This window comes from Artemia sp. Qi Xiang Cuo, chromosome 12 (genome assembly GCF_049724085.1).
Source record: "Artemia sp. Qi Xiang Cuo chromosome 12, ASM4972408v1, whole genome shotgun sequence".
Taxonomy (NCBI): Eukaryota; Metazoa; Arthropoda; class Branchiopoda; order Anostraca; family Artemiidae; genus Artemia; species Artemia sp. Qi Xiang Cuo.
Window position 1 is genome coordinate 59,405,922 of NC_142805.1, and position 13,403 is coordinate 59,419,324.

Sequence of the window (13,403 nt, forward strand, 5' to 3'; positions counted from 1 at the left end):
AGCTCCTTCTATCCCTCCAAGTCTTGTAGTTGGTGATATGGTTGTTGAGGGAATTCTATTTGTTCAAGAAGCATTTACATCATATTTTGCCAATATTCGGAAAAACACTGCTTCTTCAGTCAGGTCTTCACAGTCACAACCAGATTACAAATCTTATCTTGGTCCGCCTTGTCTCAAATCGATGGTGTTATATCTGGCTTCTGATGCTGAAGTAGCCAGGATTGTAAATAGCTTGAATGGTTTTTCGTCGCCTGGCCCTGATTGTATTCCATAAATGGTAGTTTAGTTAATTCTTCCTTCAATTCTTTCTTTATTGAGAAAACTTATAAATCTTTCTTTGAAAAGGATGTTTCCCCCAATTCTTTTAAGTGAGCTAGAGTAATGGTTTTATATAAAGATGCACCAAAAAGTGATCCATTAAACTATCGTCCTATATTTTTGCTGTCTGTTCTTAGCAACATTTTTGAAAAGACCATGCTTTCCCTTCTACTTGCTTTTCTAGAGGCTAAAAGATTTTTTCAGGATTTTCAGTTTGGCTTCCGAGCTAAACATTCTACGGAGCATGCGTGTGTAGCTCTTTTAAATTTTCTCCACACTGCGCTTGACTCTGGTTTGATTCCTGCAACTATATTCCTAGATGTCCGTAAGGCTTTTGACTCTTTAACTCATGGGATACTGCTTTATAAGCTATCACACAATGGCGTAGGAGGACAGGTTTATGCTTGGTTTTATTCCTATTTGTCAGGTAGAACCATCTCCATAGATTCCCTTTCCCGCTTTTCGTCTGAAGTTGAGTTTAGTGTTCCTTAAGGATCGGTTCTTGGACCGTTTTTGTTTTTGATTTATGTTAACGACCTTATAGTTGCGGTTATGAATCAAAAACCTACAGTTTGCTGTCGTCTATGTCATCCTGAATCTTTGAATGGTAAAAAAAATCCATCATTTTCGGAGGATGTGGACACTCTCGTTGCTTTCGCTGATGACAGTACCATTGGTAGAACCTGAGTCTGAGATACTTGCCAATTTATTTGACTTTTTTGAGAGAGTCATTGTTTGGTTTGATACAAATTTCCTTGCACTAAATGTTGCTAAGTCAAGTTTTTTAATTTTTCCCCGTATTTCTCTGGCGTGCCCTGAGTTATCTAAAATCCAGCTTTCAAGTGGCTCTCTTAGTAGACCTAAGGAACGATATGTCCGATTTCTCGGTATTCTTCTCGATGAAAACCTTTCATTCAAGCATCATATTGGACTAATTAATATGAAGATCTGAAGGAGTCTTGGAATTTTGAGGAAGCTAAAACACATTTTTCCTGGATCTGTTTTAAAAATTCTGTTCCATTGCTAAGTTCAGTTCTACGTCTCTTATTGCCCTACAATATGGATGTCAACTTTCTCTTCTTTTATGAAACCACTTTCTAAGTTATATGATAAGGCAAGAAGGCTTATACAGGAAACAAATTGTTCTACAATTAACCCAACTAGCCTATTACTTGATTTGCAGTCTCTCTACACTCTTTCGTGCGTGTCTTTCAGTTTTCATCAAATTCATGATGATGTTCCCACAGCCCCTCAAACTACTCTTCGTTCGTCATTGATAGGTTTTCGCATCATCTTTGCACTTCCAGGAATTAATATTTTATCTACTCCATTGGTGAGGTCTAACTTCAATTCATTAACTGCTTGTCATATCGTTTGGAATGGCCTACCTGAGTCAGCTCAAGAATGTCACTGGTTTGGTAGTTTCAAAAGAATCTTAAGACATTTTTTAATGTCTTGATATTTTATTTTTAAATATATTTTTGTTAATTTTTATTATTTGTTAATTTTTATTATTATTGTCTGGGGGGGGGGGGGTGACACTAGCCTGGGTTGGAAAAATTTGTTTTGAGGGGTATTGATTTTGTATATTATTTTTTTTTTGTGGTTTGGTTTTAAATATATATCTGGAATTTGGTTTATTTTATTGGATTTCCCAACATCCTCTTTTTTTTGGGGGGGGGGGGCTCTCACAAAATCGCTTTTTGTTTGGGTCTTTTAATTATTGTTTTTTTTCTATTCTTTGTTTTGTTTTGTGTGTGTGTGTGTGTGTGTGTTGAGTCTTTGAAAGGTTGAAATGCAATGCATTATATTGAAAATACTTGTATTTGTTTCATTTTTGTTTCTCCTCTGTTTTTTCCTGGCCATAGAGCCTTACGGGGGAGTTTATATTGAAGTGTATTTTGTTGTGTTTATTAATTGAATAAATTGATTGATAAATTGATTGATTGAGTGTAACTTTTTGTACTTTTCTCCATTTTGGCAATCGAAGTTCTCCTCAGTCAAGAGCCAACTTAGCCAAGAATCTGAGCCAACTGAGCCATTTTCAGATAAAAACTGAAGAGAAACATAGGAAAAATTGTGTATTTTTAAGATAAAGCACACATTTGTCCAAATTAACAATATCTTTATGATGAAAGTTATTGTGCGCAAATACCATTTTGATCAAAATTGGGAGACGTTCACATTTCTAAGTACTTGCTTTTTACAGATTCTACTTTTTGCTTAGCATAGCTATGTTTTAATAATAATTAAAATTTCAAGAAAATTAAAAACCATAGTTTTCCTATCATCTTCAAAAAGAAAAAAAATTAAGAAAAAGCCTTTCTTAAAACAACTGCCTGGTTTTCACGCATTCTACTTTTTTGCATTGCATAGCTTTTTTATTAATATAATTGAAGCTTTAAAAATATTAAGAACACAAAAATACAGCTTAGACATCTTCGTAAAAATTTTTTTTAAGAAAAAGCCTCTCTTTAAAAAAAATTCCCAGTTTTCACGCATTTTACTTTTTTGCATTGCACAACATTTTTATTAATATAATTAGAGTTTCAAGAGTATTAAAAATACAAAGTCCCCCTTAGTCATCTTCGCAAAAGAAAACGTCCCAAGAAAAAGCCTTTCTTTAAAAAATTGCCTGGTTCACACTCCTACTTTTCTGCCTTGCAAAGCTTTTTTCTTATTAATAATTAATTTGTCAGGAAAATTACAAACCCAAAAGGCTCCCTTAATCATTTTTGCAAAAGAAAAGTTCCAAGAAAAAATCTTTCTTAACAGAAGCTGTCCAGTTTTCACTCAATCTATTTATTTGCGTTAAACAGCTTTTTTTAAGTAATAAATAAAGTTCCAAGAAAATTGCAAAACCCAAAAGTGTCCCATAGTCATCTTCACAAAAGAAAGTTTGTTTGTGATTGCAAAGAAAATCTTCTTGTGTGACACGGCTGGCACGAGATTATCAATTTCAAACTAGCTGTCATGGTAGGTAAAAGGGCATCAGAATAAAAACACTATTGCCACCTGGACTGATCTTAGGTCTATTCATAAGTGAAAACCATAATTTTTAAAATTTAGAATTTTGTTCTTTCCAAATAATACAGTTTTTAAGGCTGCGTCACCTTTGTGTCAGTGTTGCCATTTTGAACCGTGAAAATAAGCGTTCTGTTGATTCCCGAAGAATACTGCTCGTTCAAAGGCAACCTCCAACAAAGTCAATCTTCTTCGATGGCATATTATTTTTGGCTTGTAATTTTGCCGATTTGTCACCAGCGTTTCTTTTTTTTATTTAACGCCAGCTATTACAAAAACGGTATTTAGTTTTTTTTAATGAAAATTTAATGGCCACTTTTTCTAATTTTCTAAGACACGTATAATTTGGTAAGTTTCCACTTAACCGATTCAAAAAGGAAGATTTAATTTTCACTGTCACTGGTACTTAAAAATTTAATCCAACGGCCAGAAAGTTTGAGACATTTCTTTCTTGGCAGTAATATGACATAAAGCTTGGAAACTTGTTAATACAGCCGACGATTTCAAAATCCAGGAGGAAGAAAGTTTGACATGCTTCTTTCTTGGTGTAACGTAAAGCCGGCGGGGAATTTTTTTTTAATTCGGCTATCAGCTCCAAATTCCAGGAGGCTGATAGCTTGACACAGCTCTTACTTAACAACTATTTCTCACGTAGTAGAGAAACTTGTTAATTTAGCTCTGTTTTTTGACAGTTATGTCTCTTGAGTACCAACAGTCTTCTATCTAGACTGTTCTTGAATATACTCGTTTAGAATACTGGCAGTCCTATTGGCCTTCAGTCATAGTTGCATAGTGAACTTTTATGTCTGCCTTTCTCGGTTCTGCTACAATTTCGCTGAATCCATTTGTTAACTGACGAATAATCGTTGGCTTTCAAGTGCGAAAATTCAAAAAACTCAGAATTTTGAAGTCAGAAGACTTGACTTGAGGCTTGTATACTTTACTTGGGTCTCAGTAAAATAACGGTTTCCACCCAACTAATTCTGGTACATTTTTTAAGGCATAATTATTAAACAGATCGTGGTAACGGATTATAAGTAAGGAACGGCTCGATTCAATAGTAACTGAAACTCTAAAAACTTTGATATCAATAGATACATCAACAGAAACAGCTTATTATGCTGATTCTAATTATATTGTATTCACCAAATTTAGTAATATCCATCAAAAGTTGTGAGCCTGAGAAAAATTTGGTTGATTTTTGAACTAGGAGGAACCTCCCCCCCCCCCCTAAAAGTCAAGGATTCATTATAAAAATCACACCATCAGATTCAGCGTATCAGAGAACCCTGCTATAAAAGTTTCAAGCTCATTTAAACAAAAATGCGGAATTTCTCATTTTTTGTCAGACGAAAGATCGTGGATGCGTGCTTATTTTTTTTCCCAGGGGTAATCGAATCAAAATAATGGTCCAAAAAGATCTGGAGAGGGTGCATTCAAAGTGAGATTATAATCTCTAGTGCCCTTTTTAAGTGACCAAAAAGATTGGAGAGGGCAACTAGCCCATCTACCACGCCCCTTTTTTCCCAAAAGTTATCCAATCATAATCTTGAGATAGCCATTTTGTTCAGTGTACTTGAAAGATCCACTAACTATGTGTAGGGGTAAAACGACCCCCATAGTCCGTCGGGGGAGGTTTGTAAGCTATGAAATTTGTCCATTGGTTACGTATAGTATTTGTTATTGGGAAGTCTACAGACATCTTTCGGGGGGGGGGATTTGGTCTTTAGGGTGGGTTCCATGGGGAGAATTTTTTTGGGGAGGGACATCTCCGGGGGATGAATTTCTAGGGAATGTCTTACACGAGGGGGGGGGGGGAAATTTGACAGAGTTCCTCTACGAAATTCTTTTTAATTGTCTTACTTTCTCTTTGCCAAGTCAATTTTATATGTGAAGATATTCCGGGTGAATTATCCATGGGCTATTTTCAGCGTTTTTGGATTTACGGGAAAAAATTTCAGCGGAAGGGGTGATTTCAGGAGCGATCGAGAAAACGATTAGGATTAAAGTCTTTTTCTAATGAAAGTATTCTAAGGAGAATTTTTCCGGCTGAATCGTCCGCAAGACATTTAACGAGGGAGGGGGTTTCAGCGTGGATAGAGCTGTCTGGAGGAAATTTCACGGGGGGGGGGTTTATTTTACGCTGTAGAAAATTTTCACGGAGGATTTCCTCGTGAGGGAGGTTAGAATTTCATGGAGGGTGAGCCAGATTTACCAGAATTAATTGAAGAACGATCAGAAATTAAACAAAATAAGAAACAAGTTTCTTTATCTGAATTAAGGACCAGGAATAACATTCAAATTGAACAGAAATTATTTCGTATATGAAGTGGTTTCCCCCTCCTCAATACCTTGCTCTTTACGTTACAGTTTGATTGTTTGTTCCAATTTTTTTTTTTTTTTTTTTTTTTTTTTTTTTTGAACGGCTACTGAAACACAGAATCAGTTTTATTAGAATAGGAAGCTTTGATTAAAAGTACTAACAACCTTAGCGTCATGAGCAAGGTATTGAGGAGTTTGAGGAGGGGGCAACCCACCGTCATATACGGAATAATTTATGTTCGTTTTGAGTTTTAGTGTTGCTCCTTAATTTCAGTTAAACAAAAATTGTTTTTTTTTGTTTTTTTTAACTTTACAAAGACCACAGAGCCGTTCCGTGACGAATTAGTTCATTATATTGAACCTTTTAATTGACAGTGAAACAAATAAAAAATATCTTGATATTTCGGTCTCATAAACAGTGGCCGTCTTCAGCAGATAAATTAAAATAAAAAATATCTACCTTTACATAAAAAAACAAAATAATTACATATTGTTTAATGCTCTTATTTTTTCAAAGCATTTACACGAAACTAGTTAGTCAAAGATATTTGGACGCGTATATCTAGTACCGCCCTGAATTAATTCCCCTGTGACGTAAAAGCTCCTCACTAAAGTTGAAGCATATGTTCCATAAGGGATATTGTTTGTAGAATGCCCCAAAACTAAGTATGTTAAGTACTAACTGCTCAAATTTAAATAGTCTAGTTTGGGATAGATACATAAAATTTTCCGTTTTTGAACGTATAGAATTTAGTGGCTCTAAGAGGATAAGAAATCCGACTGAAAAAAAAGCAATCTTCATTCTGTTTATGTGAAATGCATATTCTGTAATATATAGGCCTACTCATTATCAGTTCTTATTTATGAATCGAGGTTTAATAAAGTTTAGTATTACTGTATTTCCAGACTAATATTTTCAAATATTTTCAGACTTATATAGTAATTGGCTACTGCTGGATAAAGCTGTGTTCTTATTGCAGAAATATTCTTAGCATCAAACCTGTTTGTGGCAACGAACTATATATAAGGGTGACTCGTTGTAATAGTAACCGAAACTCTAGAAAAAATTAATTTTTATAACAATTAACTGAACAGTTCGTGGTAACAAACTGTAAACAAGAGGATTTTCCACAAGGAATGGTTTCCATGGGTAAATTTCCAGAAGAAATTCAAACGGGGGAGGAGGATTTCCTGGCATGATTGAAAAAACAGTCAGAAAATAAATTAAAAAATACTGTTTTTTTTACCAAAAGTAAGGATCAATATTTAAATTTAAAAATATCAGAAATTATTCAGTTTATGAGGGGGGGGCTGCACCTTCCTCATTACTCGCTCTTTATGCTAAAACTTGACTTTTTGTCCCAATCTTTTAATAACGATTGATGAAATGCAAGGGTCGTATTAAGTATTTCTTAGGAACTTTAAAGCTTTAGCATAAGGAGCAAGGATCGGGGAAGGGGCAACCGCCCTCAATATACAGAATAATTTCTATTCGTTTTCAAGTTTTAATGTTGCTGCTTAATTTAAGTTGAAAAAACTTGTTTTTTCTATTTAGTAGCATAAAAGATCAAAAATGCCTACACACACAGAAGAAGAGGTGCCAGACGGGTTCATCGACATACAAAGACATAGAGGTGCAGGCATCGACATACAAGGACAGTTTTTTTTCCGGGTGTCATGAATCCTAACTCTGGAAATGAAATTTGACTAGCTGTCCAACCATAGTTTTACCAGGAGGAAAAACTTTATAACTGAACAGTTCGTGGTAAGAAACTGTAAACAAGAGGATTTTCCACAAGGAAAGGTTTCCATGGGCAAATTTCCAGAAGAAATTTAAATGGGGGAGGAGGATTTCCCGGCATGATTGAAAAAACAGTCAGAAAATAAATTAAAAAATAATGTTTTTTTTTACTAAAACTAAGGATCAATATTTAAATTTAAAAATATCAAGAATTATTCCGTTTATGAGGTGGGGGGGGGATGCACCTTCCTCATTCTTTGCTCTTTATGCTAAAACTTGACTTTTTGTCCCAATCTTTTAATAACGATTCCTGAAATGCAAGGATCGTATTAAGTATTTCTTAGGAACTTTAAAACTTTAGTATAAGGAGCAAGGATCGGGGAAGGGGAACCGCCCTCAATATACGGAATAATTTCTATTCGTTTTCAAGTTTTAGTGTTGCTCCTTAATTTCAGTTGAAAAAGCTTGTTTTTTCTATTTAGTAGCATAAAAGATCAAAATGCCTACACACACAGACATAGAGGTGCAGGCATCGACCACCCTCCCCACCTACCGGAAAAAATCCCCCCTGAAAACATCTGTATAGTTCCCAATAACCAATACTATATGTTAACATTGGGCAAAGTTCATACCTTTCAGCCCTCCCTCAGGGGAATTCGGGGGATTAAGTCATCCAAAAATACATAGTTATCGTATTTTCGACCATGTTGAACAAAATGGCTATCTCAAAATTTGGATCGGTTGACATTGGGAAAAAAATGAGCGTGGGAGGGGGCCTAGTTGGCCTCCATTTTTTTTTGGTAAAAAAAGAGCCCTAGAACTTTTAATTTCCATTCCTATGAGCCCTCCCACGATATTCTAGGACCACTGGGTCGGTACGATCACCGCTGGGGAAAAGAACAAAAAAAAAACAAATAAACACGCATCCGTGATCTTTCTTCTGGCAAAAAATGCAAAATTCCACATTTTTGTAGATAGATGCTTGAAACCTCTACAGTAGGGTTCTCTGATATGCTGAATATGATGGTGTGATTTTCATTAAGGTTCTATAATTTTTAGTGGGTCTTTCCGCCTTTTTCTAAAATCAGCCAAATTTTCTCAGGCGCATAACTTTTGATGGGTAAGACTAAACTTTTGATGGGTGATCAAACTTATATATTTGAAATCAGCATTAAAATTTGATTCTTTTGATGTATTTATTGGTATCAAAATTCCGTTTTTTAGAGTTTCGGTTACACTTGAGCCGTGTCGCTCCTTACTTACAGTTCGTTACCGCGAACTGTTTGATTCGTAAAAATTCATTTTTCATTTATATTTATGTTTGTTTCAATAACAAACACGAACCAATATTAAATAGACGATGGGCTATGACCTCCTCAAACCCGTGTGCTCACCGTAAATATACGGTGTAGCCAAACTGTTCTATATCAATAATTGTATAGATAGCTAATACAAATGTATTTGCCTTAATTAAAAAAAATCAGATTTTCTTAGGTATGAGGGAAGCTTCCTTCCTGAGCCAATAACGACTTTTTACACCTAATTTAAACATTTTATTTGAGTGCATACATTAAAAGAAAAAAAAATACTTTTCCCATAACTTTACTTTATTTTATTTACTTTATTAGTTTATTAATAAACACGATTATACTCGTAACACTTCACAATTTACAACTGCTGCACTATGATAAAACCTAAGTTTTTGCTGACGCGCAGTAAAACGGCTAGCCGTTTACAAAACACACACACTAAACAACTAAATAGACTCATGACAGCTACATTTTCCGTCATAAGAGGAGAGCTGCTACCCCATTAATGCCCATTTTGTCAGGCTTTGTCAAAAAACATCTCAGACGTTAGGGGTTAAATTCAACCCCTTATTTTTCTGAAAGACCACTCATGAAAAGTTTTTAAATGTGGTGTTTGAGATTTGCCATGCCCACTTACGCTTTGGTATAAGAGTGAGGGAGGGAGTTTTGGTTTTATGGGACCCTCTTACAAATAAAAAAAAAGAATTGAAAAAAGGTGCAATAATTCCTATTACAGTTGGTAGGTTTTACCTGTTTTTGTTCTATAATGAGTTTACCTTCCCCCTCCCAAATTAATTCCTTGCTCCATACCCGTTAGCGACAAGAACATTTTAAAAAATATATTTCTCTTGCGACAAACTTCAGGATTTAGTGGAGTGGTTTGTTCACAAAATGTAGGAAGGGTGAAAATTTTTTTCAAAAATCTTTAGACGTAATTTTGTTGTTTTTCCATCTTTTGCAATGGAAATATAAGAAAAGTATTTTTTTAAGCCTAGAGAGGGGGAGGGGTGTGGTAATTTTCCTACGCTACTAATTTTGAAGGTTAAACTTTAAAGTAAAAAATTTCAAACGTTTGGAGTTAGCATAAAACATATGTCTGTACGCTATTATAAATTTTGGTTCTTAAAATTTTAGTTTCTAGTGAGAAGGACTATTCTTTACACGCCACTCATTATCATGGTTTGATTAGTCCTGGTTCGAAGGTGAGCTTTGGTTCTATGAAACCCTCTTAATAATGTCGACATAATTTGCGACTCATACCATAACTACTATTACATTTCTTATGTCTCACCTGTTTTTGGTTCCTTAATGAGTTTTTCCCTCAAAAATTAACTCCTCTTTCCATCCGTTTGTGAAAAGAAAGTTTCACGATAAATATTTCTATTACGTAAGAAGACAAAACTCCAGGTTTTAGTTGCGTTTACACTGTAGAAATTTATGAAAAATTAGCGGTATGTATTGTCCAAAAATCTTGTGGGGTAATTGTGTTTCCGATATTTTCAATGAAAATATCAAGAAAAGGTATTTTTTAAATCTAAGGAGGCAACATTTTTCTTAAGCTACTAATTCTTAAAGGTTTATATAAAGTCAAGAATTCCAAATGTTTGAAATTAGCATACAAGGTATATTGTTTGGTCTGAAAATTGTTTTTAACTCTTAATGTTTAGAATTTTAGTTAAAAATTAAAAATTAAAAATAAAAAATTAAAAAGAGTTAATTGTTTTTAACTTCTGTTTAGAATTTTAGTTTCAGTGAGAAGGACCATTCTGTATTCACCCCTCACTATTATAAATGATTAGATTTGTCAATGGAATTCCTAGAAGAGCCCAATTACGATAAAAATCGTGTACAATTTTAGGAAAATTTTTCTCATTGCTAATTACCAGTGAGAGTTAATTTCCAAATTAAAGAATTTTAGACAATTGGAATCAAAATACAAACTAGGTTGTTTGGTATGCAATTCTCTTATATTTTTTTTTTTTAGAATTTTGCTTTCAAGTGAGAAAGGCTATTCTTTCCCTACACATCACCGTCGTGAACGATTTGATACGCATTCAATCAAGAATAGTTTGTTGTTAGCCCAGCTGAACGTCTCGAGACAATATGCTAATAATCACTTTCAATTTATGTATGCTTCTTTAGTCTTTTTAGCAATTATTCCGTATATCAAAAACCTCTCCCCTGCTCAACGCCCCGCTCTTTACGCTAAAGTTTGATTCTTTCTCACAGCTCTGCTTTCTAAAACAATAAAAAACTTGAACGTAAAGAGCGGGGCATTGAGCAGGGGACATCCCTTTTCATACACGAAATAATTTATGTTCGTTTTAAGTTTTAATGTCGCTCCTTACTTTCAGTTAATAAAAACTTGTTTTTTTTTTTAATTTAACTTTGGAACGTTTTTGAATTAATGCTGGTTTTGAATTTGGCTCGCCGTACATGAATAATTAAAACAAAATTTGCTTATCAATTTTACTTTTTAAACTAATAATAACCTTATAATAACCTAAGTTTGATTTTTGTTCCAGTTGTTTCAGGATGACTCCTGAATCACAAAATCTGTTTAATTAGAATAATAAACTCTTTTAAAAGTTAAAAAAAGAAACTTTAGCGTAAGAGCGAGCTATTGAGGAGAGGCAACCCATCTCAGATACGTAATATTTTCTGTTCCTGTTAAGTTTTAATGTTGCTTCTTGCTTCAGTTGAAAAAACTTGTTTTTCTTTAAATACTGGTCGTTTTTTAAATAATGTACGGAAATCCAGCTCCCCCTCCGTGGAAAATTCCCTTCCTCCACGAGAAATTATCTCCATGGAAAGATTCTCCCACGTAACTTAAATTAGCGATATTTGCGGAACTAAATTTGTAAGGCATACTAAAAAAAACGGCCAAAGAGGTCGAGTCTGTTTTTATGAAAATGAAAGTCAAAAGCTGAGCAATTCTCAAATGACTGAAATGAATGAAAGAAAAGATCTTTAAAAGATTTACGTAATAATTGTTCGTTTTAAGTTTTGATAGTATTCCTTACTTTCAGTTGGAAAAAACTTGTTTTCTTTTTATTTAATAACAACCATAAGCCGAAGACGTACAATATCTTTGGTTTATTAGTACATAAAAAGGTAAAATTAAATTTTTCTTAAGGTAAAATTAAATTAAAATTAAGGTACATAAAGGTAAAATTAAATTTTTCTTAAGGTAAAATTAAATGCTAAGATTGGCCGAAAAAACACAAACAAATCATTAGGCTACTTATATCGACCATTATTTAACAAAATTCGAACTTCAACGTAAAAAATTAGATATTGACGAGAGGGTAAACTTCCTAATATAGATAATATAAGGGTGCTATCCCCTTCGTCAATACCACGCTCTTTACGCTAGAGTTCAAATTTTGTTCCAATTCTTTAAGAATGACCCCATCACAAAGGCCATTTAATTAGAATAAATAGCTCTTTCGAAATTACTAAAAATACTTTAGCGTAAAGAGCAAGGTATTGAGGAGGGGACAAACCCCTCATATACGTAATAATTTTTGTTCGTTTTAAGTTTTAACATAACTCCATACTTTCAGTTGAAAAAAATTGTTTTTTTTATTTAATTTCTGATTGTTTTTTAGATAATGCTGGGATATCCAGCGCCCCCTTCATGGAAATTCTCTTCCCCCATGAAAAATTCTTCCATGAGAGATCCTCCCACGTAAGCTAATCCCCTGGTACCCCCACCAGAAAAAAATACTCCCCTGAAAACGTATGCAAGTTCATAACTTAAAGCCATTCCCCCTGCGGACTGTGGGGGATTAAGTCGTCCTCAAAGATATAGTTATTAGATGGTTTGACTAAGCTGAACAAAATGGCTATCTCAAAGCTTGGATCCGCGGACTTTGGGAAAAAAGTAACTTGGGAGGGGGCCTAGTTACCCTCCAAGTTTTTGGGTCACTTAAACAGGACACTAGAATTTTTAATTTTCGTTCGAATGAGCCCTCTCACGAAGTTCTAGGACCACTGGGTCGATATGACGACCCCCGAAAAAACAACAACAAATAAACACGCATCCATGATCTTTCTTCTGGCAAAAAATACAAAATTCCACATTTGTGCAGATAAGAACGTGAAACCTCTTCAGTAGGGTTCTCTGATACGCTGAATCTGACGGCGCAAGTTTTATTAAGATTCTATGACATTTAGAGGGTGTTTCCTCTTTTTTATGAAAATAAGGCAAATTTTCTCAAACTAGTAACTTTTGATAGGCTGCTTTTGAATATATAAGATGAAACTTATATATTTAAAATCAGCATAAAAATCCAATTCTATTGATACGTCTGTTTGTATCAAAATTCCGTTTTTTAGAGTTTCGGTTACTATTAAGCCGGATCGCTCTTTACTTACAGTTCGTTACCACGAACTGTTTTATCTAGTATTGGTTTTAAATACCTAATAAGCTAGAATAAAAACAAAAGCATTTTTGGAAGGAGAGGCTGAGGAAGCACAGTCGGTTCGGTATTTGTTTTCCTTTTTTTGACGAAAGTTATTTGGTTTAAATTATGGATATAATTGTTGTAGCCGTCCGGGTTCATGGCTTTGTTTCTACTTGGACTACTACTTGTTAAATAATAAAATTGTGTACTTTTTAAAAAATGAAGTTTAATTTAGGAAAATTCAATTGAGGGTCTATTTCCAACTTTGCTTGACACACC

The 13,403-nt window shown here is 34.2% G+C and overlaps 1 protein-coding gene across 2 annotated transcripts in view; it reads left to right on the plus strand.

Annotated features, from left to right (window-relative positions):
- Nucleotides 1–13,403, plus strand: part of LOC148946348 (nephrin-like) — a 334,574-nt gene that overhangs the window by 228,034 nt on the left and 93,137 nt on the right. Inside the window, exon 9 of one of the 2 annotated variants that reach the window (XM_089097980.1) lies at nucleotides 10,700–10,816. The exons of the other annotated variant lie outside the window; for it this stretch is intronic. Within the exon in view, the coding sequence (XP_088954106.1) occupies nucleotides 10,700–10,717 (18 nt within the window). The 3' untranslated portion in view covers nucleotides 10,718–10,816. Of the gene's footprint in view, nucleotides 1–10,699; nucleotides 10,817–13,403 lie in introns of those variants that run through there. 2 annotated transcript variants of the gene reach the window in all.